Raw genomic sequence first — 24,571 nt, 5'->3', positions numbered from 1 at the left:
CCCCAGGTACCGAGCCAAATCGTTGCCACCCAGGTGTATCACCAACACTCCTGGTGGGTGTTGTCCAAAGGCAGCCACCAGACAAAGCTGGCTCCACAGCATGCCGCGGTGCCCTCTCCATTCCACGTGAGCCCCTTCCATCCGGGCCTGGATTACTCCCCAAAAGGCAGCCGCCCGACAAAGCTGGCTCCACAGCACGTTGCTGCCCAGTTGTATAACTAACACTCCTGGTGGGTGTCATCCAAAGGAATAACACAGGCCTATTCAATTGGATCCTCTGGTGACAATTGCTGCAGACCACCCTGCAGGCCTCACAGTTAACACCCCTGTGTGCCGTGTTCATATTGAGGAAAATTTACCATCTCTCCATGCCGATAAGGCATGTTTGTGGACCAAGGATACACATAGCCATGTTCATGTCCTTCAACCCTTTAAGATTGCGTATGACTTTCGGAATCAGCGCCGGTCAGGATGCCTTTCCAAATCGTTGCCACGTATGTAAACCACCAATACAACCAGTGGCAACTGTCCAAGGGCCTCTGCCCTGCAACGCTGGCTCCACATTATGCCAAGCAGCCCTTTATCTGCGACACATATTCTGGCACATAAACCCATGTCACTCCAGTGGTCGGAGACAGATAATAGGGTTGCCTCCCCTTAAATGCCCTCTGTCTTTCTCACGTCACTCAGCCGTTCACGTGAACAGCCTCAAGATGTCATGAGGGTATCCGAGAAAGGCGCAAAAAAACCCGTCACAATAGGGGGATCCCTCTGGTGTCCCCCGCCAATTGGCGTGCACATTTTCTTCTTTTCATCTACATTGGTTGGCTGAATTCTTCATTGTCCATTGCTCAGTTATTTCCCTGATTCGTTCACTGCTGCTTTGGATCAGACTCCCCTTCTGTCTTTAACCATCCAATCTTGGCCACTCACTCATCCTTGACTTTCTCTGGAGATCCTCCTATCACTATCACTATCACTACAATGATCCCTTCCTTAAGCCTCCTTTTTGCCTAAACTGTGGCCCTTCCAATCAAAAATTATCTGACAGAAGTTTTATTAAGCATTATGGGGTGCTGGATACCCAACGTATGATGACAGTGACATACAGTTGCAATCCAGTTCTGTACTGAATGATTGCTGCCAGAGGCCGATCTTTCTCTCTCCTTCTTCGCCCGTAAAACTTTATGGAACTCCTATAATCCAGCCACTAAATCCACCCCCACCTAAGAAACTCTGTTACTGGTCACTGCCAGAGACCAATATAGAATTCTCTGACTATATCTGATGTATTACCAATCGTCGTTGTTGTTTAGTTGTTTAGTCGTGTCTGACTCTTCGTGACCCCATGGACCAGAGCATGCCAGGCCCTCCTGTCTTCCACTGCCTCCCAGAGTTGGGTCAAATTCATGTTGGTCGCTTTGATGACACTGTCCAACCATCTCGTCCTCTGTCGTCCCCTTCTCCTCTTGCCTTCACACTTTCCCAACATCAGGGTCTTTTCCAAGGAGTCTTCTCATGAGGTGGCCAAAGTATTGGAGCCTCAGCTTCAGGATCTGTCCTTCCAGTGAGCACTCAGGGTTGATTTCCTTTAGAATTGAAAGGTTTGTTCTCCTTGCAGTTGAGGGGACTCTCAAGAGCCTCCTCCAGCACCACAATTCAAAGGCATCAATTCTTCAGCGGTCAGCTTACTTTATGGTTCAGCTCTCACTTCCGTACATCACTACTGGAAAAACCATAGCTTTGACTATTTGGACTTTTGTTGGCAAGGTGGTGTCTCTGCTTTTTAAGATGCTGTTGAGGTTTGTCATCGTTTTCCTCCCAAGAAGCAGACATCTTTTAATTTCATGGCTGCTGTCTCCATCTGCAGTGATCATGGAGCCCAAGAAAGTAAAATCTGTCACTGTATTACCAATACCAACACCTAAAGGATTTGGCTGTTCCTTTCCTCTACCTTATGTAATGTTTTCTTTGGACTTTGACCTTTGGTTGCTGCTGCTTCATTGCTTCCTATCCTGGAACACTGTATGATCTTGTAGGTAAACTTCATTTGTATTGTGACTTCCCTATACTATCATTTTGTGTGCTAATTTTTCCCCAAGGTGTCCCCTCAAATACACAAATCCTCTTGATCTGCAATCCTGTGCATACTTGTGGGGATGCAGTTCCCACTTAATGCAGAAGAATTATCCCTGAGGATTGCTTTAGTTTTCCTGCAGGTTCTACAGCATCCTCTAATATCTTTATTCCAAACGCTACAGACTGTTGCATGAATAATTTTGGTTAAAAGAATAGATACAACAGGGATGCTGTACATTGTTTTAAATTTTTTATTCTTATATTTTTTTAATACAAAAGGGTCCCTGGATCCATAAATAGGATAGCAGGAGATGCTGGAGGAAAGGCGGGGGGGGGGACCAATACTATGGCAGTGGGAAGAGAGAGAGTGTGCCAAACAACTAACTGTGTGTCCAGAAATCAAGATCCTGTGCAGATGCAATGCACAAAGCGTAGCAATCCATCTACGTCAGCACACCTTCCACCTATTTGCTGAGCAGGCCAGAAGTAAGAGGCACCTGTTGCTATTTCCTGTGTGGTACCTGTACAATTTTCAACACATCTCTGGAGAAAATTTGGGCCTCCAGATGTTATGGCCTATAATTCCCATCATGGCTCACAGTAATGGTCTGTGAGAGTTGTAGCCCAAAGCATTTGGGAATACTGTCTGTTCACAAGTGTAAGATCCCTGTAGTAGAAATGTAAACAGATGTATAATTACCATAAGTTGATGCAAATCCACACCATGATCTTTTCTTTGCACCATAGTATGAAATGTGAGCCAGTCTTTGGTTGATCTCATATTTTTCTAAACTGGAGCCTTATGATGGCAGCTCCTTGTGGTTTTATTCCTTTAAGCTATCCATGAGATTGCAATTTGTGAACCAAATTGTATTGTAAGACCTTCTTGCGGGGTGAGGTGGGGTGTTTCCTTCTCCCTGTGTCCCACCTGTTTGGGTGGGCTGCTTTAAAATTGGTGATTTTTACAAGCAATTTCCCCAGGTTCTACCCCACCTGGGAACATACAGAAGGACATAGCACACTTAACATCTATTACATGAGGGCTTAGCAACTCATTGTGTTAATGAGACTCTCTTTCTAAGACTCTTAGGCCAGAATGCCATTGATATTCAAGCATTAATGAGATGCTGGGGTGCATCTCAGTTCTGGAATCAAACACATGACCAAAGATATGACTGAGATGGGCCACAGCATTGCATTAATTAGCTGCAATGAGCCATATCAAGTTACACAAATCTCAAATGAAAACCAACAGGATTCTGGCTTCTATCTTTTCCCTCTAAAGCAGAAATGTGCAACATTTACCCCTCATATTTTAAAATTCAGAAAACTGGACTGGACTTTATTCTATTAACTCTGCTTATGTTTTCCACGTTCTTGCGCTAACAAATTTTGCCTCAGAAAGTTTTATTGGATCTTTGAGAAATAACTTCCCCATGCTTGAGGGCCTTCTAGCACCCCCCTCAAACTTTTTTTTTAAAAAATATGTATTTTAACAACTTTATGACCACTAGAAGACACCAGGCCATTTTTCAGTTAAAAGCATATGTTTTACAAGAAAAGGTTTTGAGTAAGGATGATTAGAACAGTCCTCCAGCATTCAGGCTGCACATATATAGCCTCTACACCTCTGTAATTGCTCACCCTTGCTCTGAAGTAAGCACACATGGCCTTGTAAATACATGTAGTTGAGGAAAGTTTAAATCTTCCCCTCCATCCTGCTTTTATTTTAAAAAATAGAGTCGCAATACAGTTATGAAAACAGAGCTGTAATGCTCAGACATGCCTTCCAATACTTACCGCCCCCATGTGGGCTTCCTGATGACATTAGGCTGGCCACTGCAGGAGCAGAGTGCTCGTATAGATATATATTTATTCTGACTCAGCATCAATATCTCTTATGATCTTAACTCTCTAATCATAAAATGCTTTATGTTTCTTGCCAGCTCTCCAAGCGTTTGTTCAGTTACATGCCTCCTCTGTATTAACAATCATTAATGTTGAAACAGGGCATAGAGATTGTCTTGACTTATGGGATCAACACTTTGAACTAATAGTTATTTAGCCTGCCCTTTAATTTATGTTTGCAAGTTTGGCTTTATGTCTGACATCAGTCTGGAAATTCAATGAAATCTTATTTGTCAGTTAATTTCTCTCTTCTTACGAACACAGCAGTTTGAACTCTGTTTGACACATTAAAAAGCACGGAGGAGGAGCTGGTGAGAAATGTTATCACACCTTCGAGACTAGTGGGAGATTTTTATTTCTACTTTATAGTCTTCCTTGCTAAATGTTGGTCCTAGTCTCTCACCAACAGTTGATAAAAACAAAATGTACAATTTGTTGTTCCCGTCTGGTCCTGATTGGTTGCAAAAGAAACCAGGGCTGCAATTAGGAAATTCTAGATTCTGAATGTAATGGACTTATGTCCCCATCCTTTGGATTATAAATATGCATCATTTCAATCACTCAAATGCAACAGTCTAGTTCCTCTACCTTCGGGGGCCTCATTTTTCCGTGAGCCCCTGAGCATCTGACCCAACGGCCTGCTATACAGTCCCCATGGGAGAAAACAGAACTTTGCTAGCCCTTCAGGCAAACTAGATCCCAGATTCCACCTCTTGAGCACAACGGAAAAAGAAGAAGAAGAAAAGACACATTTATTGACTTCTCAGCTCTCTCTCACCCGTCCCACCTCCACTCAACTACGTAAAATATCTTATTATGTAAACTGAAGCCCCCACAGACTTTACAGTAGTGGAGATGGTTTAAAGAAGAGAAAGGAGAGGCTGTGGTTTTGAATGGTTATGATGTCCTCTACAGGTAGAGGTTAGGAGAAACCCAGTGTTACTCCATTCCCCCCATCCCTCCCCCCAAGAAAAACCTTCCTTCCGTCCTTCCTTCCGCTGGCTCTATTCCTTGGCACCCTCTCAAACAACTCAGCCTGCCCCCCCTGGAGGGAAGAGTCGTGTTCCCAAGGCAGGTTCCTTTCCCTTTCGCGATGGTCCCTCGTTGCTGGTGCCAGCTCATTGGCCAATCATGCAGGCCATCTTGCAGGCCACTGCGGAAATGAGAGCAGCCCCTCTGCCGCTGCCTTCCTCCGACTGCAGAAAGGTGATGTCGCAGCCCGGTGTCAGTTGTCTGACGGTTGCATGGAACCGATCTTTGAAACTGGGGAGAGCAAGTGAGAGAAAAGAAGACTTTTGAGACCAACGTGCCACCTCTCTCTCCACAGAGGACAGGTATTCATGGATAATTTCCCCATTTCTGGTTTCATTTGACTCCCCAGAAGCTCGTGTCTGGACAACCCTTCCCAGGAATCCCAGCATTCTTTTCCCCGCCACATCGCTGCACCAAGCGCACAGCTTCGAAAGGCACCACAGCCTGCGGACGTGCCCTTCACAGTGTCCAGAAATCCAGTTCATAGAAGTACGTTTTAGCATGGGCTCTGAAGACGGCCTCTGGGAGTTTCCTCTTCCAGCTATTGTTTCTGATCTCCTGTCTAGCAGCATGAAGTTTCTTGCTAACAGCACGGTGCTACTTAAGGAAAAGCAATACTAATTTATGAGGCCAAATGAAAGCATGGGGCTCAGCCCTAATTCCAGCCACGGATATGCCCCTGCAAGATGTCTTCGGCAGTCCTTTCAAACGGGTTGAATCAAGGCCAAACTAAATCTCACACATGAATGCACATACTTAACCCTTTGCTTGCCTGCCACTCTTCTGCTCTAACTCTTTCCCTTCGCAAGGTCCCGGCAAAGTAAACACATACCAGGAACCCCACAGAGTGTGGGAAATGGCTGAAGGGAACTGAGACATTAAAACAGTAGGTGGGAGGAAGTTAAGCTAGCACACCCAGGCCCATCATAAGCTTTTCTATTAAAGCAGAGTTTTCCTGAAAAAAAATAAAAGAGCCATCAGGATGTAAGGCTGAAATCCTATATACAGTTAGGTAAAGGTAAAGGTTCCCCTTGACATTTAGTCCAGTCGTGTCTGACTCTAGGGCGCGGTGCTCATCCCCGTTTCCAAGCCATAGAGTCAGCATTTGTCCGAAGACAGTTTCCGTGGTCACGTGGCCAGTGCAACTAGACATGGAATGCCGTTACCTTCCCACTGAGGTGGTACCTATTTATATACTCGCATTTTACATGTTTTTGAACTGCTAGGCTGGCAGGAGCTGGGACAAGCGACAGGAGCTCACTCCATCACGTGGATTCGATCTTACGACTGCTGGTCTTCTGACCTTGCAGCACAGAGGCTTCTGCGGTTTAACACACAGCACCACCACGTCCCTTCCTATATACAGTTACCTGAGTGTAAATCCCAGTGACCCAAATAGGCTACTTCTGAGCAAAAAAATTTAGGATGCGAGTGTTAAATGACAAGCATGTTTAACGTTTGGTACTATCCTTAGGTCCATTCTTAATTTATGTAGATAAATTAGGAACACAGCCTAGAAAAGTTACTTTTCTTAATTACAATATTCAGAATCCCCTATCAATATAACCAATGGCTATCTTGGTAAGAGGATTCTGGGAGCTGTCGTCTCAAAAAAGTAATTTCCCAAGCCATAAATTGGAATCCCTCTTCATCTCTGTGCAACATATAATCCGTTGTTTGTGTAGCAAAGCAGCACAATCATACCCTTTGCTGTGGCAAACCGCTAGTTTACCTTTCATGGGTAGTGATTCCTGTCTCTAAAGGTCCAATCAGACACTGCAAAACACTGGAGTGTTTCAACCATGCAGTCCTTTCTCAGGGTTCTGTCTAAGCAATTAGAATCCAAAACAAGCTGCCATTTAAATTGTGATGAACTATCATAAAATAAAATAAGGTAATTTGCAAACTACAGGAGATCACAAAAGCTTGTAGGATTATAGTCAAAAGGCATTTAGAATAAAGAATCCAGTTGCTTCCTTTGTTGTAAAAGACAAGGAAGCTTTCTAACAAAGTTTCTTTGTCCTTCTCCCATCCATAAATCTTTCAGTCCACCAAAGAAAAACCAAAATAATCTATACCCTAGGGATGATAAGTAGAAGGCTGGCATACCACTGGAATGTTCCTGTGGATGCAGAAAATACAGACAATTCAAAAGGGAAGACAAAAATAATACCCCAAATAATACTCCTTCATCAATATTAGCCAAGCTATGAGTCAAGAAGTTTTATTCAGTGTGGTTCAATTCCTTTCTCTGCCAGTAGCAGGCCCTGATGATAAGAGGATCCCTTCTTACTTCTGTGGAATGCAAGTAGAACCTTAATCCGGCAACAACAAAAACTATTAGAAGATGTCTTCAGAAAGTTGCCTAGCAGTATCTGGAATCCAACAAGATCTGCTGTTAAAGTAGGAGAGGTGAAACTTTAGCTTTCCAGACGTTTTTTCTTCAATGACTTCCATAATCCCTTACCAAATTGGAATTGCGCTGGTTAGGGTTTCCAAACATGTGGAGGACCAGATGTCCCCATCCCTGTGTTACAGGGACACCTTCTAGTTTTTTACAGCTCTGATTCAGAAGCGCCCAGATGTCTTTAAAAGACTCAAGATCCCAAACCTCACCTGGGATGGAGCTTGTAGACAGAACCATCAACTCCCACTGTTATCTTCAGGGTCTCCTCACTCCTGCTGTCCCTCATGCGATTAATTACACCAGCCAGCCCAGCTGAACACATCTGCGCGGCCCGTGTGGAAACACTCTCACACACCATTCGAACAACGTCACAGTCCGTTGCTGAGGGCAACAGCCCGAAGGATGTCAGAATGTTGTAGATCTGTTTTCGGTCACCTGTGTCACTGAGAACAACACAATGCTCAGTTCTCTTACCATGGAGGTGTGTGTGGGGGGATGTCCATTCCCCCTATGTTTCAAACAGGTAGGGGAACAAGGAAGCTATAACTCATACACACACACTTCACATTCTATAATACATAACAACTTCTAATAACAATTAGCAATTTGTAGCCTCTTAAATGAAATATGCTTCCCAAGGTTTCCTAGGAGATAACACTATGTAAGTTAAATTGTTTAAGAAACTTAGGAGGCTGCTTTATAGAAAATAAGAGCATTGGTCAATCCAGTTTTTGTATGTTTTTTTTTTCACACTAACTCTAGTGTTGTTTGGGATACCAGACAAGGGTGTTCCACTGCACCAGCTGGCAATGTTGGGTGTTGAATCTTGGACTTCTTGTAGCATGTGCTCTCCCACTGAGATTTGACCCACCTACCTGTGCTGTATTACATTAGTGAAAGGTGACCTCCTTGGTCCCAGGGGAGGGCAAGTTCTGAAAATCTGGGACAGTCCCCCACGCCCAGTAACCATGGTAGGTTCTCTTCTTCTCATTCTCTCTCACACATACACACACATAGGGGAAAATGGAGAAAACAAAACCAGAACTGGCTGGTCTGGGTTCTCTAATGAAAAAAAATAATAATTTTAAAGGAGTTGGGTCTGCCCCTTGTTTAGAAGGATTACTGCATCTGCAGGCTTCCAGGACCTCCTGGAGGCTTCTGGCAAACATCCTTTTTCAGGATGATTTTTTTTCAGGGTCAAGGACACCTATTAAGGATCCAGAGCCATGAAAAGAATTTTGGGGTCTGCAATGCAGCCCATAGGCCACAGGATGCTTGCTCTTGACATAGAAGAGCAGAAGGCTTTAACGTTGTGGCAAGGGCTACCTCTGATGACCTGAAGAAGGCAATGAGAGAAGATAGTGAAATATAAGCCTAACTAGCAGAAACTTGAACTTCAGGTACATCATGTGAAAAACGACTGTTGCCAGGAAGTGGCTAGGGAGGCCATCAGTCAACAAACTGAAGAAAACAAAAATTTTTTTATAGTAATCCAAAAAGTTTATTGTTATCCACTGCGCCACGAGGCTGTAAGAGCCTCGTGGCGCAGTGGTTAAAACACTGTAAAACTAAAACTGTGCTCATGACCTGGGGTTCAAATCCCGGGTAGACGGCTCAAGGTTGACTCAGCCTTCCATCCTTCCGAGGTCGGTAAAATGAGTACCCAGCTTGCTGGGGGGGGGGGGGGCAATGTGTAGCCTGTATAATTAAAATTGTAAACCGCCCGGAGAGTGCTTGTAGCGCTATGGGGCGGTATATAAGTCCAATAAATAAATAAAATAAATATAAATATCCTCTGTAATTCATACTCTGATAGTCCTTCAGCATTTAGAACAGAGATGTTCTCAGGTTGAAAGAAGAGGAGGTTGAAAAGCTAGCACACTTTAACTTGAAAAATTTGGTGCTTTAAATTTATATGAGCAAAGAGCATGGCTCCAGGTGCAAAGTGAGTTGACATATGAAGACCTTCCAGTTTTTAAATCACCCCATTGTTTTTTCTATCTTGGTGGTCCATTTGGGAGAATAGTCCCCTTATCCAACACCAGCTGAAACAAAAAGCTCTCAGCTTTTGGGGCCAACCTAACCTCCCAAGGTAAAGCATATACATTTCCAATGAGTTACCCCTAGCAGCACAGAACCCAACAGGGCAGATAAGGAAGAAAGATATACCCAGTGTGGTGAAGGGGATAAAGTGATGGACTAAGGAAGCCTGGGATCGAACAGCAAATGCGGGCAGGACAACATACTTCACAAAACCTAACCTTTCGATTTGTGAGATAAAACGGGTTTCGAAAGATCCTCTGGTTTTCAGCTGCTCTGAAGCTTCTCCATTGAAGAGCAGGTTTTCATTAACAAGTTTTAATAGCACTAGTCGTGCAATTTCTCCCATGTACTTTCCTCCTATGATCTTCTCATACCTGGAGCAAAGCAGGGAAATTCATCAGTTTAGTAATACACAGGTAGGAATCTGTATGTATATGCAAACCAGAGACAAGCACACATAGGAAGGATAAATTATGTCCTCAATATGTGTGTATACATCATGAATGGGGAACAAAGATGAACTTATTGTTACTGGACAACAACAGATATTTCTCTGATCTGCAGGAAAAACAACAACCACCATTCTTTGTAGGGCACTACACATTTATTTCAATAGGAAATGCAGGCAGGAGAACATTAAAAGCATCTTAGAGGACTGCGACATTAGGGTCAAATTACACATTAGAGATATCATGTAATTAGAAGCTGAAATTACTTTCCTGTTTCATAGATTTTATTTCAGACATGTAATTCTGGCAGACTGGTTATAGAGCCCCCAGGGACAGGAAAATTATTTCCTTAATCCTGGATTCCATTCAAATTCTTATCCTTAAATATTTCCAAGGTTTTACCCACTTATCTCTAATGAGTGGAGATAACCATGGGATTACCCCACAAACTTTTTTTTTCCTGCTGGGGAAAATTCTCTCCAGTCATAGAAGATCTATGAATTGTGTGTGGCCAAAGGATTCATGAGAGCTCACGTGTCCCTCTTCCCCAACTCTCTAGTCAGCTAGGAAGGGAGGGGAGCATGGGAACTAGGAAAGCAAGAAGCTATTATGTTAATTTTATCTGACATATTCCTTACAGCTGCTGACCGGGGTTAAGCGAGGTCTCGTCCACCACACGATCATACTCCAAGAGGAACTCGTCCAGCTCTCCCGATGCCCCAAAGGCTCCCCATTCAGTATTTACACACATCCGACCTTCATCACCTTCCACCAGCTCCACGTTCTGCATTTCTTCCATGTAGCAAGCATTACAACCTGTGCCTGGCAGATTAGAAATGCAGGGAAATTCTCCATGTCAGTCAATCCGCAAATGGCACACTATCAAGTTCTTGAGTAGCATTAGTATTGTTCTTTGTGAGTTTTCCAATACAGCGAGAAACACACACACTTAAAGCAGTACATGCCAACTTTGATTTTAACAGAAGCAGCTATGCTGGAAAAGAGAGTTTTAACTCCTTCCTCTTGTACAGTTTGCCCTATATAATTTATATATATTTCCCCTCCCCCAATATAATAGAAAAAATCACATCCTTAGGAGGTGCAATTCTCCCCTAAGGCTGTGATCACAAGGGGAAATGCCGTATTTTACGTGTATAAGATGCCCCCATGTATAAGACGCCTGCCACTTTTCAAATCCAAAATTAAGAAATCTAAATGGGACTTAGCAAGTGTAGGGATCAAAGTGCTGCAGGATCACTTAGATTCCTGCTTTCCCCGCCACTTGTTTTTGTTCTCTCCTCAGCTTACTTCCGTGTATAAGACGACCTTCAATTTTTAGTCTAAATATTTTAGACAAAAGTATAGTCTTATATGTGGAAAAATACGGTACATTGGAATTTGGACCATTTGTACAGAGGCCCAGTGCAATCTGTTTCCCCAGTGATCACACAAAGTATGGGGAAATATGCTCCATCCTGCCTTTGCTGCTGTCTGATCACACCAAAAGTGTGGTGTAGAAACCCTTCAGAGGTTACTCAGCTGAATAAGGAGGCCTAAGGTGTATGTGAGCAGTTTTGTTTTGAACAAAGAACTGGAGCAAAGGGAATGACTTCATGCAGCAGAGGAAGAGAAATACAGAGAAGAGGGGCTGGCAGAAAAAGGAATGGGAAGGAGTGGGTCTTCCTGCCTTTGGTTCGGGCCCCACCTAACACTTCACGTCTGCCCCCCCTCCACCCATGCCCAATAACCTTCCAAAGTATTCAGCCTGCAACAACAAAGGAGGATCCATTGGCCATGTTCTACATATATGGCTTACATCATTTTAAAGTCTTGATGTGGAATGGAATAGAAGACAAACGAGTTGTACCTCTTAGCCAATGTCGGTTTTACAATCCTGTTGCAGAAGGAAGTGGTACACAGAGTGCTTTGGGCTACAGAGTACAACTGCTCTTGCTTTTCTAGTAATGCAGTTAATTGAAGGAAGGCCATTTAGGCCTCAGTCCTGCCTGACACACATTTATATTCCCGTTTTTTAAAAATCTTCCAATGTAAATTAACACTACCATCCGTGATGACAGCATAGGAGACTGTGTTGACAAAAGGGTGTTTGAGAATGCCCACTTGCTGTATAAAATGTATTCCCAGAACCCTCAAGTAACACCTTGACTACATCAAGCATTTGAGCACATTTAAAAACTCTTTCTAGGCAACCTGGTACCACAGCATCGCAAACAATATTACACTTCTTCAAATAAAGGGCATATCATATGCAGGTACTTGTTTTCAACCCTTCTGGTACACACACCTCCTGCCCCTCCCTGCCTATTACAGGAAAACCAAGCACACGAAGCTTCCACAATGTTCTTTCTTAATCTGAACTAGAACGACAGGGGGCGTGTTTAAATTTAAATGGACAAGAACAGTGTATTAATGGCCATCTAGAATGAATCATCAATTAAGTCCACAGAGGATGATAATAAGCAAAGTCTCTTTTTGATTTAAACCTGTCAGCTGATCTCTGAGGCTTCTGTCAACCTCCACAGATATACTAGTAGCACAGAGAGATATTTGAAGCCCTGGAAAGGCACCATGGCTGATTGGCACAGCCCACAGCATAAGTTTTTGAGTTCAAACCCCAGTGCTCCTAGCTGGAAGAATCTGGCAAATCCCCAGATTGGGGGTAGCAGGAGGGGACAGCAGGAGCAGTGGCAGCAACTTCAGCTATAGTGATAGGTGAGCAAGGGAAAACTGTCAACAGCAGTGATGATCCTGAAGTGTACAGATGTGTCACTGGAGATTAAAGTCAGTATCATCCCTATTATGGTATTCCTAATCACTATGAACAGATGTGAAGCTGGACATGAAGACAGTTAATAGGGAGGGAAATTAACTCAGGCTGCCAGAAAGACAAATAAGTGGTTTCTAGATTATACAGTATCAACCCTGAACTCTCACTAGAAGCTAAACTGTGAAGCTATCATATTTAGGCATACCATGAGAAGACAAGCTTACTAGAAAAGACAATAATGCTGTGAAAAGTTGAAAGCAGCAGGAAAAGAGGAAAAGCAAACATGAGATGGATTGATTCAATAAAGGAAGCCATGGCCTTGAGTTTGCAAGATCTTGACAGGGCTGTTAATGATAGGACACTTTGCAGATTACTAATACACAAAGTCACCATAAACCAGAAGTGGCTTGATAGCATATAACAACAACAACAACAACAACAACAACAGCAACATCAACATCAACAGCAGCAGCAGCAGCAGCAGCAACAACAACAACAACAACAACAACAACAACAACAACAGAGGAAATCAAGAAATTTGTGGGGGGCTGCCTGTGGTTTGCAGGTTCTACTCCTCTCTATTAACAAATAACTGGCAGTCACAGTAGACAGTATTAGGTTGGAGATATCAACAGTCTGATCTGCTGTAAGCCACCTCTTTATCTCTATATAAACCTGCCGCTAGTACAGATATAAAGGAGTTAACGCTCCAGCATTCACTGGTTCTGTTCTGCTGAAAGAGAAATATGCAAGAGTATGTGACTTACCTACTATCATGCCAACTTCACATCGGTGGTCCTCATAGTAGCAGGATATCATTGTTGCTACCGTATCGTTGACCATTGCAACCACATCCATCTCAAAGTCCTGCAAAAGGTTGAAAGGGGCTCTGTGATCCCAAAGGCTCCTCAGAAAGAGCAAACCAACCGAAACCCATTTGGAGGGTAATCACACACAATAGGCTACCAGAGCCCTATAGCTCTTGCGGAGGAAGATACAGCGCTCCAAATAAGAGGCAAAGGGCAGAGGGCAGCAGGGAGGGCCGCGGTCATATAAAACACACAGTCTTTTGAGACATCTGGTGGAAACATAAATTAGGATACAGGAGGATTATAGTCCAATGGCTCTATACGCTGAAGGCACTTAATCTACTAGATGGGGTTGATATATTTCTTTATTTATTTATTTGATTTATACCCCGCCTATCTGGACTACTCGTCCACTCTAGGCGGCTTACAATATAGGATAAAACAATAAACTCAAGAATGTGCATAGTCGTTCAATAACAATTGTAATAAAGTAGAAGAAAAAAAATAAAGGAAAATAGAAAGAAATCAGGTATTGACTGGAGGGAAGGCCTGGATGTATAGCCATGTTTTTAATTGGGTTTTAAAGATTCCCAGCGTAGGTGCTGTGCGGATCTCCAGAGGGAGGTTGTTCCATAGGCGAGGAGCCACCTCTGAGAAGGCCCGGTTTCGTGTCTTCTCCTTCTGGGCCTCTCTCGGCATCAGGCTCCTCATCCTCACCTCCTATAATGGGGCCTGCAGGCTGTATTCATTCCCCAAAGCTGTTTCTGTACCCACAGACCTTCCATCTTATAGCTTCTCCCCTCAAATGTCTTGTTCTGAAGGTTCTAGGTGTGGCAATATTTTTCTAAATCAGATCAAGACGTATCTAGGTTTGATTTGGGGTGTGGGGAGTTCAGAGCATCTTTCATTGGAGCCTAAGGATGGAAACTTCCCCATCCCTGCATTAAAAGAATCAGGGACTGGGTGAGACCTCCTCCAGTGATGCTGAAGTGGGACAACCTTCACTCTTTTGCTGCCTGAAGTGGAGGCCAAGAAGATGAACTATTTTTCAAGTACAGAAATAAGTGGACTAGCCATCAAATCTCATTTCAACACTGGTAGAGAGGGCAATGTTCTTGGTTGCACCTGAAGGATGTAAACAATCTTAGGGAACCAGAGGATATGTAGGTAGTGTGGAACCTAGAGCTTGGTCCTCCAGCATCTCACAGCCACTCCCCACCCTCAGCAACAACAGCCTGGGGTGGCTGCCTTGCTCTGTCTCGGCTACAACAAGCCTCCAGGAGAGCTGCTGCCAATTAGAGCACTGAAGAGCAGAACGTTTTATCATAATCTCACCCCTCGTCGTTTGATAGCATCTCTCAAAAGCCCCACTACGTTGTTCCCTTCAGCTCCTGATGCTTTGAAGCCTTTAGTCCAGTTCAACAGGATCCCCTGTAAAAACAACAGATGGAAGGGATGAGTTCAAAAGTAACAATGTAAGCATAGTCTCCTTGATCACAATGGCACCTGCTTTAGGAAAAGGGATTTTTTTTGGTTGAAAATTCAGAAGCTTTGCACTGCAAGCAAACTCACACAGTAGAGATGGCAATAGAGAATGAGGACATTTGTGGCAACTGTTCTCCTAGAATCTGGAGCACTTGGATGCAACCTTCGACTATTTGTATGTACAGTGGTGCCTCGCAAGACGATTTTAATTTGTTCCGCGAAAATCATCGTCTTGTGAAAAAATCATCTTGCGAGGTTTCCTATGCATCGGTCTCAAAAAAAAGTCTTGCAAAGCATCGGTCTAAAAAACAACCTTTTGTGAAACATCGGTCTAAAAAAAAGTCTTGCGAAGCACGGTCATAGAAAAAAAGGTCTTGCAAGTGATCACAAAAACCAATCGTCTTGCAGGTTTTTCGTCTAGCGAGGCACCACTGTATGTCCTTTTAATGAATGAGACTTCTATATAAAATCAGTCTTATCAGGAACACTTTTGTTTGATTGGATTGGGCATTGGCCCTACACTGAGGGGGGGGGCACATGACCTTCCAAAGGCTGTGGATTGCAGCTCCTATCACCCCTCACCATACAACATCCTGGAGAGGGTTAATGGGAACTGAAGTCCAGCCACATTTTCAAAAACTTGACCAGGCATAGCAACACTACTGTCAGCATGGCCCTGATTGGCCACCATCTCAATCTCCTAATCTGGATGCAGTGCAGAATTAGGGTACACTATATTTTACCTCCCACAATTTCACCACCTTAGCCCAAACTTTGTGTATTTGTCTGATTGTTTTTAGGTGGCTCACACCAGCTTAAATATAAATCATTCTATATAATAAAACCAAAGCCAGTTAAATTCACCATACTATAATAGTTAAATTACAGCCCATATTAAAATGTTAGATCACTAAACAGTAGATCAGCAGCAATATAAAACAATATAGAGTACTATGCATTTTCATTTTAAAAAATAGTTTACATCGCAACAGCTGAAAATAGCACGGAACATTCTAAATGTTTCTGAAAATCAGTTTAAAATCCAGCACAGCAGGGTCCATGTATCCCTCCCTAGGGAATTCCAGCAAAAATGTTTATTCCTGATCTAACAAATATTCAAGGCAGTGTGCAAGCAAAATGAAACAATTAACAATTACATTATTTTAAAAACCCAGACACCATTACAGTAAAAGCAGTTACACAGTCTGTCCTCTGAGCACCACTATCCAGTCTGCTGAATGGCTAGGATGCTGCAGAAGAAGAAATAGGGTGCACCTCTATATTGCAAAAAACAGTTAACTCATGGTGGAAAAAATGTGACCAGGTGGAGGAGGGAGAAGTCCATGTCCTCAAACCCACCTTGTCGATGTCTTCATGTCGAACAGGGAAGGAAAATGTGAAGCCCAGAGGTAGCTTTTTGTGCTTCATCTGATGTTTGTCTAGGAAGTCAGAGATACATTCTGAAATGTAATCGAAGAGCTGGGGTGGGAGGAAGAATCAAAAAGATCAGTGCCGTTCAATGATCATTTCTCTTCCCTTTTTGCAATTAGCCTTGTTTGGAAGCTGCCTACAATGAGTCACTGGACAGTATCAAAGGCAGCCCCCTAGATCCTGTAGGATGGCTAGATGCAAAAGGGCTCCTGCATGCCTTGAACACTTGTGCCAAAGAAGGAACTTCAGCAGATGTTCCTCGCATTACAAGAGATATTCAAGGTGGAGGAGCTCCTGGTCTCTTAAGCATCTGGCCAACCTGCCAGTTCCCCAAGACTTACTTCCTCAAAATGTCAAACAGAGAAAAAAGAGCCAAAGTCATGTTTCGAGTTACACTATTTCATGGATCTTCAAAAAACCACAGGTCCATGAATGTGGGATATTGTGCTTCCATATCCACAGTTCAAAAAGCCAGGAAATGGCACAATAGTTCTGCGTAATATTGCGCCTGCATGGCCAGCAGGAAAAAAGATGTTAAGCTTTACAATGCAAACGGTAACCTGAATGTTGACAACACCAATGACAGCAATCAAGATGGTCTACAGGATACCTTGTTGTGCTCACTACAATTCACAAAGTGGCACATGCAAGGGAAAATCCCAGAAGCGGACTCCTTATTCCATCAGTTAACCACGTCACACACAAGCACAAAATTATTGTCAGGGCTGTTTTTTAACAAGTGTGAATGGCAGTGAGCAGAAGTAGGTATCCTGTAAACTCTTCCATCTCTTTTAAGATAAGCAAATTTGGTACTTTCAATGTATTTGATCTGTTTTAAATCTGCAGATAGAAAAGGTCACCAGTGTCTTCCGGGGGGGGGGGGGGGTTTACTTTAAAAACTAAACAAAAATTAAAGCCCATTTGTGCGTCTGTCTCCAAATTTAGCACAGAACAAGAGCAGATTGGTTACTTTATCTTTTCCAAATTTGGTGCCAATCTGAGGTCCAGTTTCAAAATACTGTATAATTTTTTTATATGAGGTGCCCCCATTTTTAGAATTGCTGATTTGCTCTGTTGTGCAATATCTATTGCTACACTTTAATGCAGCAAGAATAAAGTTTATTTTCATGCTGCTTTGAAGGTCCTCGAAGAAGCAGCACACAAACCATTAAAATACAATAAAACAGTGGGAGATGATTAAAAGCAGCAATAAAAACTCTTCTTACTATTCTGTTCATTATGCTGACTTCCTATCTGAAATCCCATCTAACCATATTTATCTATACTATATCCATACTATAGTTAAATGCAGGTGTTCACTTGATCATGCGGAGGGCTAATTTCAAGGTGGGGATATAGGAGGCATGTAAACCTGTAATGGCAAGCAGCAAAGGCTGTCCAGAAACAAAGCTGGAGGTCGTGTGGTGTGCCATACACTAAACTTTTGGGACAAGGTGTTGTTTGATCCCAGCTTGAACCAGCTATGTATGGTCGGTCGGTCGGTCGGTCGGTCGGTCGGTCGGTCGGTCTTTCTTTCTTTCTTTCTTTCTTTCTTTCTTTCTTTCTTTCTTTCTTTCTTTCTTTCTTTCTTTCTTTCTTTCTTTCTTTCTTTCTTTCAGATAATTTCCACCTAACGATAGGCAACATCAAGAGCATTTGGGGAAGGTAACCTAGAAACATGTTGAGGGGGGGGGGTCACAGAAGCCAGGATCTATTGAGTGTATGTTCTCCCTCCTTCCTGCTGATTAATTTTACAGATTTGTTGAATATCAGTTATATACCACTAGGTGGCAGTCTGTCCTAGAGTGCCACCTGGTTCCCAACCTTAGGTAAAACAGGTGTTCTTGGACTACAACTCCCAGAAACCCTACCCAGCACAGCTGGTGGTGAAGGATTCTGGGAACTGCAGTCCAAAAACACCTGGGTCAACCAAGGCTGGAAACTACTGCCTAATTGACTAAGGTATCGATTTTGATTATTAGTGTACTGTCCGACAAGACATTTATCATGTAGTTTTCTTATCTACATGTAAACTCCTCTGTTTCCCACCCATTTTCCTTGTCTTTTTTCTTATTTCAATCATTTATTTAATTATTTGATTTCTATTCTACTTTTCTCCCTTTGTGGTGACCCAAGGGGGCTTCCAACACAATATTTTAAAATTCACAAATAATTAAAAACATGATAATTAATATTGGGCGGTTGTGCTTCTGGCTCTTAATTGAGCAGCTCTCACTCATTTGCATTCATGGTGATCAGGGGAAAATAGAAGAACAGAAGAAAAATAATAATTGTGATGATGATGCTTGGTAGTGGAATGTCAGGATGAAAGGAGGTGCATGTGTCTGTAGACATCAGGTGTCTTAATGGGACAGAGTATTGATCAACATTTTCAACAGGTATTTTTTTGGATTGCAACTCTCAGAACTGCCCAGCCAAACCAGCCACCAAAAATGAGATTCCTGACACCTGTCTGCAAAACATCACTCACTTAGACTTGATAATCTGGCTCACCATTTCAGCTGTGCCTGTCATGGCGTCCTCCGGGATGGAATACATTTGGTGCTTTGTCTTCACGGTCCATTGTCCTTCTTCACCTTCACCCACTTTTACGAGCATCACTCGGAAATTGGTGCCCCCGAGATCCAAAGACAGGAAATCTCCAACCTCTGCAAAACCAGAGTGCCTTTATTCTTTCATTCATTGCATCTATTCATTCACACTGTGACCACTACAGCCTGTTGTCTAAGTTATATCTGTGAAAAACAGGCTGCTTTGTACATGGCAACTCCCAGACTAAGCAAGGAGTGGGGTTGCTGCAGGATGAAGATTTTTATGAAAGCAGAATTGTAATTAGGTAATTTCAAGGTCCAGATAATTAATGTCAAATTGCTTCCAGTTCTGCCCAGTGATAGTGTTGTGGCTGTTTAGTTTCTCTCTCCAAAAGCTGAGCTGGGAGATACATACACCAAATGTATTCCGTCTAAGTGTAACTCTCTGGATATTGTCCAGCTCTAGTTCTGATTAGCCCTGACCAGACTGAGGAATGGTGAGGAGCAAGGGGAGCCCATCAACATCTAGAAGGCTAACAGTTCCTCCACCCTGTCTTAAAGGGAAACACATAGAAGTATGATGAGGGAAATACAGTGGTGCCTCGCTTAATGGGTGCCCTGTTTAATGACAAAACCACATAGCAATTACGTTTTTGCGATCGCAAAAGCGATCGCATTGCGATGTTCCCTATAGGGAAAAATCGCTTTGCGACGATCAGTTCGCTGTTTCGCTTACCGATCATCGCATAGTGATGATTTTCCAACAGCTGATCGGTGGTTCCAAAATGGCCGCCGGGTAAAAAAATTGGCTGCCCACTGTGTTTAGGGACGGATTCCTCGCTTACCAGACAGTGAAAATGGCCACCGAATGGAGGATCTTTGCTTAAAGGTGAGATTTTTGCCCATAGGAACGCATTGAAGGTGTTTCAATGCATTCCTATGGGCTTTTTAATATTGCATAGCAACGAAATCGCTTTGCAGCGATTTTTGCTGCACGGATTAACGTTGCTATGCGAGGCACCACTGTATCACATTTGGCCATCCTGATTTGATTTGATTTTTTACTCCCAAACAACATTCCTTCTAAGCTGTATGGCTGTGCAGTGCTGGATCAGAGCCACCCATTTGCTTCCGGCTGCAGCTGGAACTCTGTGCCCACAGGGCAGGGCTCCCATGCAGCGCTCCAGAAAATTAGAAGGAACTTTGCTCCCAAAGGAAGGAGCCATTCAGTGACTTTGTTTATGTCTCGTCCTAAAGGAAGTGCCGATCTAAGTCAAAGAAGTGGTCCTCCAGAAGTGACTGTTCAGTTTTACCTAGAAATTAGAAGCAGCTATCCAAGGGACTTGGACCCACATCCTTCAGAAATAAACAGTACATCATCCTAACTTCTTGCCTTTTAAATCATTCTGGAGGAGCCCAGTGATGCCATTTTAAACTCTGTAACAACTTGAGGAGAACTGACACCAGCTTGGTCATTATGCACGCAACCTTTCCTCAGATGTAAGCTTACAGCTTGGGTTCCTTTTCAAACAATCAAACAACAACAACAACAAAATATTTTTACGATGATGTTGATACTGTTACATAATTTCAAGTAAACAAGTATCATTTACTTGTTCCTTTCCCTAGTACATTTCTGGAACTGAAAATACTTTTTGAGGCATTTTTCCCTTCAAATGTTAAGATGTTTTTGTACTTAAAAACTAATATGAACCAATTTTAGTATTATAATATGATAATGGTTGTTGTGGGTTTTTCGGGTTCTTTGGCTGTGTTCTGAAGGTTGTTCTTCCTAACGTTTCGCCAGTCTCTGTGGCCGGCATCTTCAGAGGACAGCAACCTGTAACCTGACCAGAGTGCTGTCCTCTGAAGATGCCAGCCACAGAGCCTGGCGAAACGTTAGGAAGAACAACGTTAGAAATAACAACCTTCAGAACATGGCCAAAAAGCCCGAAAAACCCACAACAACCATTAGATCCCGGCCGTGAAAGCCTTCGCGAATACATTAATATGATAATATATATAAATCCAACTTCTATTTAAGCTATATGCAGACCTTCAATCTGAATGCATCAATTAGTCTGTGTAGTCAGAGGCAGTGGAAGATAGGAGGGCCTGGCGTGCTCTGGTCCATGGGGTCACGAAGAGTCGGACACGACTAAATGACTAAACGAAGTCTCACTTTACAACGGGAACATCAGGCAAAGCAACATCCCACCTCATATGAGTATTATGGGACACAGAAATGATTAACACATGTACGCTGTTATCAAATTCCTAATTGCCCCCAAAGTGAAGGAAACATATGGAGGAAGCCACTTAGAATCTCCCCTTATTGTGGAATTTGCTCCAGAAACCTACCAACAAACTACCAAAAAGGGAGAGGGGGAAATGTTGCTTGCTGGTTAGTTGTCCATATTCCACCCAGGTAGACGGGAATTCCCACATTTAATTAGAAAAATGTAATTATATTTATCAGGGATGTTGGCAAGCCTTTGGGTCCAAGTCCCAAGTCTGACACCAAGACTTGGGAACCAACTCCCGGGTCTGAAGCCCCAAGTCCAAGTCCCTATTAAAAATAATTTTTCCCTGTAAACAAGGGAGAGGTGCGTGTCGTTCTGGAGTTGCAAGTCAAGTCCAGGTCATGGGGGGGGGGGGGAACAGATTCAAGAACGAGCAAGTCCCACAACTTGAGTTCCCATCCCTGTTATTTATTTATGTAAAATATGTGTACTTTGCCTTTCTCCTTAAAAGAGGACCCAGGGCAGCTCACAACATTAGAAGACAATATTTAAAACTAAAAACAGTAAGTATGCACAAACTAAAAAGGGCCAAACAAATATGTACATACTAAAAAAACAGTAAATAAAAGCAACAGCAAAAACATATTAGAAGCACTAAGGCACAATAATCTATTTGAAAATGTCACTCGGGCAGCCAGTCATTAAAGGAAAGCCTGCCTGAACAGAAAGGTCTTTGTCTGCTTGCAGAAGGACAGCAAAGATGGGGTCAGCTTGGCCTCCTGTGGGAGGGAGTTCCAAAGTCTGAGAGTAGCAACAGACTGTGAAGGTGGTGGGACCGAGAGAAAGGTCTCTGCTGATTATCTTAATAAGAGTTAAATCAGAAATCACCACATTGAATCATAAATGAAATCAGTCATATAATCCCCATTCCCAACTCTCTGGTTAACACATATACTGTCAGTGGATGTTTTATTTGACAAATGTTATGGAGGGAAGAATGAAATTAAATAAGATGCTTTGTTTGGCAGTATTGCTTAGCAAGCAATATTGGTACAAATGCTTAAGCGGCAAATCCTATTAAGAGACTAATGAACAAATGGAACTGCCCAATTAATTTTGGCAAATATCAGAATAAAGCCAAGATATGCTTGTTCAGAAGATACAGTTGTGCCCTGCTTAACGATTACCCCGCATTACGATGAATCCGCTTCACGACGTTTTGCGATCACAAAATAATGGTCTAAATGGTTTTTTTTTCCGCTTTGCGAACATCGGTTCCCTGCTTCGGGAACCAATTCTTTGCATTACTACAATCAAAACAGCTGATTGTCGGGTTTTCAAAATGGCTGCCGGGTGCTCAAAATGGCTCCCCGCTGTGCTTGGGGATGGATTCCTCATTATATAGGCACCGAAAATGGCCGCCGTATGGAGGATCTTCGCTGGACTGTGAGTTTTTAGCCCATTAGAATGCATTAACTGGGTTTTAATGGGTTTTTAAATTTCGCTTTACAACCTTTTCGCTCTACAGCGATTTTGCTGGAACGAATTAACGTTGTTAAAGCGGGGCAACATTGTACATTAGTTTCAGGATTGGCAACATCCAAACTGGGAGGGGCCCTCCCCCCCTTTGGATTATAATCTTAAGTCTGTAGCTTGATTGTAAGCTCACATCCTGACTGTAGATGAGTAACACCATTGGCAGAACCACAATTATCTCTTCAAGTTGTTCAGTTTAAAATAAAATCTTAAAAAGGCAATGAAAGAAATTAGTGGCTGATTTGAGATGCCATTAAAAGGTGGTAGGAGTGATCCTTTAGATCTTTCTTAGGTAGCCATCAGAACATCCGGGACAGCCCTGACAGGACAGAGTTGAGGAAAGGCAATGGTTACGTTTCCTATAAGGTATTCTAAACAGGGCAACAAATTACCTGATCCCTCAGGGGTAGATCGTACGTAAGTGGGCAGCATCTTCACCGAGGCTTCCTCGTGTGTGTCCAGCTTTAACCCTCGGTCCATTTCCTTCTGCATCCGACGCATCACCTTTTTCAGATCCTCTTCCTGTAGCCGGAACTCTGATAGGATCTGCTCCACCTACCAAGAAAAAGAGACAAATCATTGTGCAGGAAGTTCCTATGGATAAAGGAATATACATATGTGTAGTACACATATGCATCTTTTTCTTTATTTCAAAATGGTTTTTTTAAAAGAATTATTGGATTGTTCTGCCTTCTATGTTACTTTCATGATATGATGCTAAGGTCTGTGCAAGCCATCTTCATGCCATGACCTACATTGTAGTCATTCATTAAACAAATCTCAAATTAATTCCAGCTGTGATTATGTAAGATTTGCAGTGGCCTTTTGAGAAGAGCCCCTGCACAGCATGCTTATTGCCACTGGCCTTCATTGGTTGTTTACACGGAGAACAAAATGTTAGCATTTCTGATAGTCTGACACTGTTTCTCAGATGTTTGTTGTAATCTTTTATTGATTCTAGACACAGCCCGATAGGACTTTCAGAAGGATAGCAGCTCTCCAAAAGACCATAGTAACACTTTTGCCTAGGTTTGCTGCCCTTTGCTCACTAGCTTTCCAGCAAATAATTCAGACAACATATTATATAGTCCATTGCATTATAGAGTTTCTGTGTCATCCTCTCATCTTTTTATAAATATTATTTGTGGTGATTTTTTTTTTTAAACCGGAAGAACAAACACAACACCAGGAGTTTTGAACTCGCTGTGAACTGGCAAAAACAGTTACAGATTTTTTTCATGGTTACTGCCTCTTTAGTTAAGAGCTTCTTCTTTGGAGTTTCTGCCCATTTTATTGCATTTTCTTTAACAACACTAGGACAAGATTACCAAGGAATGGTCACATAGGCTGCAATCCTGTATTTGGCGGCTTAAAAGCAAGTAGTATTGGGCTGATGTTTACACTCTGAGTGACACCAGTTATTCAATTCCTGTTGTTCTCTTTTTTCAATTGCAAAAAATATCAATATTTCTCCCAAAAAGGAGTCAAATAAATCAATTTCAGTAAAAGCTCAATGAGAAGAAATTTGAAACTTTCACAGGAAAGAGAACTGAATAATTAAAATGAATAACTGTCAATGGTCCAAACCTATTTTCTGATAGCTGTCTTTAATAAATCCCTCAATTTTGCACTTTATTGGGGAAATCTGGTTGCAAATCCTTGTTCGACCACAAGGCTTATCTGGTAACTACAGACCAGTTGCAACCTTGCAGCCTATCCTATTCTCAAAATGGTTTTGAAGCAGGGATGTTGTCAAGTCCTCGGGCCGGAGTCTCAAATCTGAGTCTTCAGGTCTGAGTCCCAAATCCC

At 42.6% G+C, this 24,571-nt stretch overlaps 1 protein-coding gene across 3 annotated transcripts in view; it reads right to left on the bottom strand.

Moving 5' to 3' along the window:
* Positions 1-3,031: 3,031 nt before the first annotated feature.
* The window catches only part of GCK (glucokinase), a 50,821-nt gene continuing 29,281 nt past the window's right edge, over positions 3,032-24,571 (bottom strand). Inside the window, exons 2-10 of one of the 3 annotated variants that reach the window (XM_020803612.3) lie at positions 23,155-23,317; positions 18,946-19,100; positions 16,360-16,479; positions 14,851-14,946; positions 13,474-13,573; positions 10,557-10,740; positions 9,688-9,843; positions 7,636-7,869; positions 3,032-5,250 (exon numbers count right to left, since the gene is read on the bottom strand). In XM_020803612.3, coding sequence (XP_020659271.2) covers positions 5,106-5,250; positions 7,636-7,869; positions 9,688-9,843; positions 10,557-10,740; positions 13,474-13,573; positions 14,851-14,946; positions 16,360-16,479; positions 18,946-19,100; positions 23,155-23,317 — 1,353 coding nt within the window. In that variant the 3' untranslated portion in view covers positions 3,032-5,105. Of the gene's footprint in view, positions 5,251-7,635; positions 7,870-9,687; positions 9,844-10,556; positions 10,741-13,473; positions 13,574-14,850; positions 14,947-16,359; positions 16,480-18,945; positions 19,101-23,154; positions 23,318-24,571 lie in introns of those variants that run through there. The other 2 variants (XM_020803611.3, XM_072978917.2) reach the window with 2 other exon arrangements.

This window comes from Pogona vitticeps, chromosome 8 (assembly GCF_051106095.1).
Source record: "Pogona vitticeps strain Pit_001003342236 chromosome 8, PviZW2.1, whole genome shotgun sequence".
Lineage (NCBI taxonomy): Eukaryota > Metazoa > Chordata > Lepidosauria > Squamata > Agamidae > Pogona > Pogona vitticeps.
This window is presented reverse-complemented; position numbering and strand designations above follow the sequence as displayed.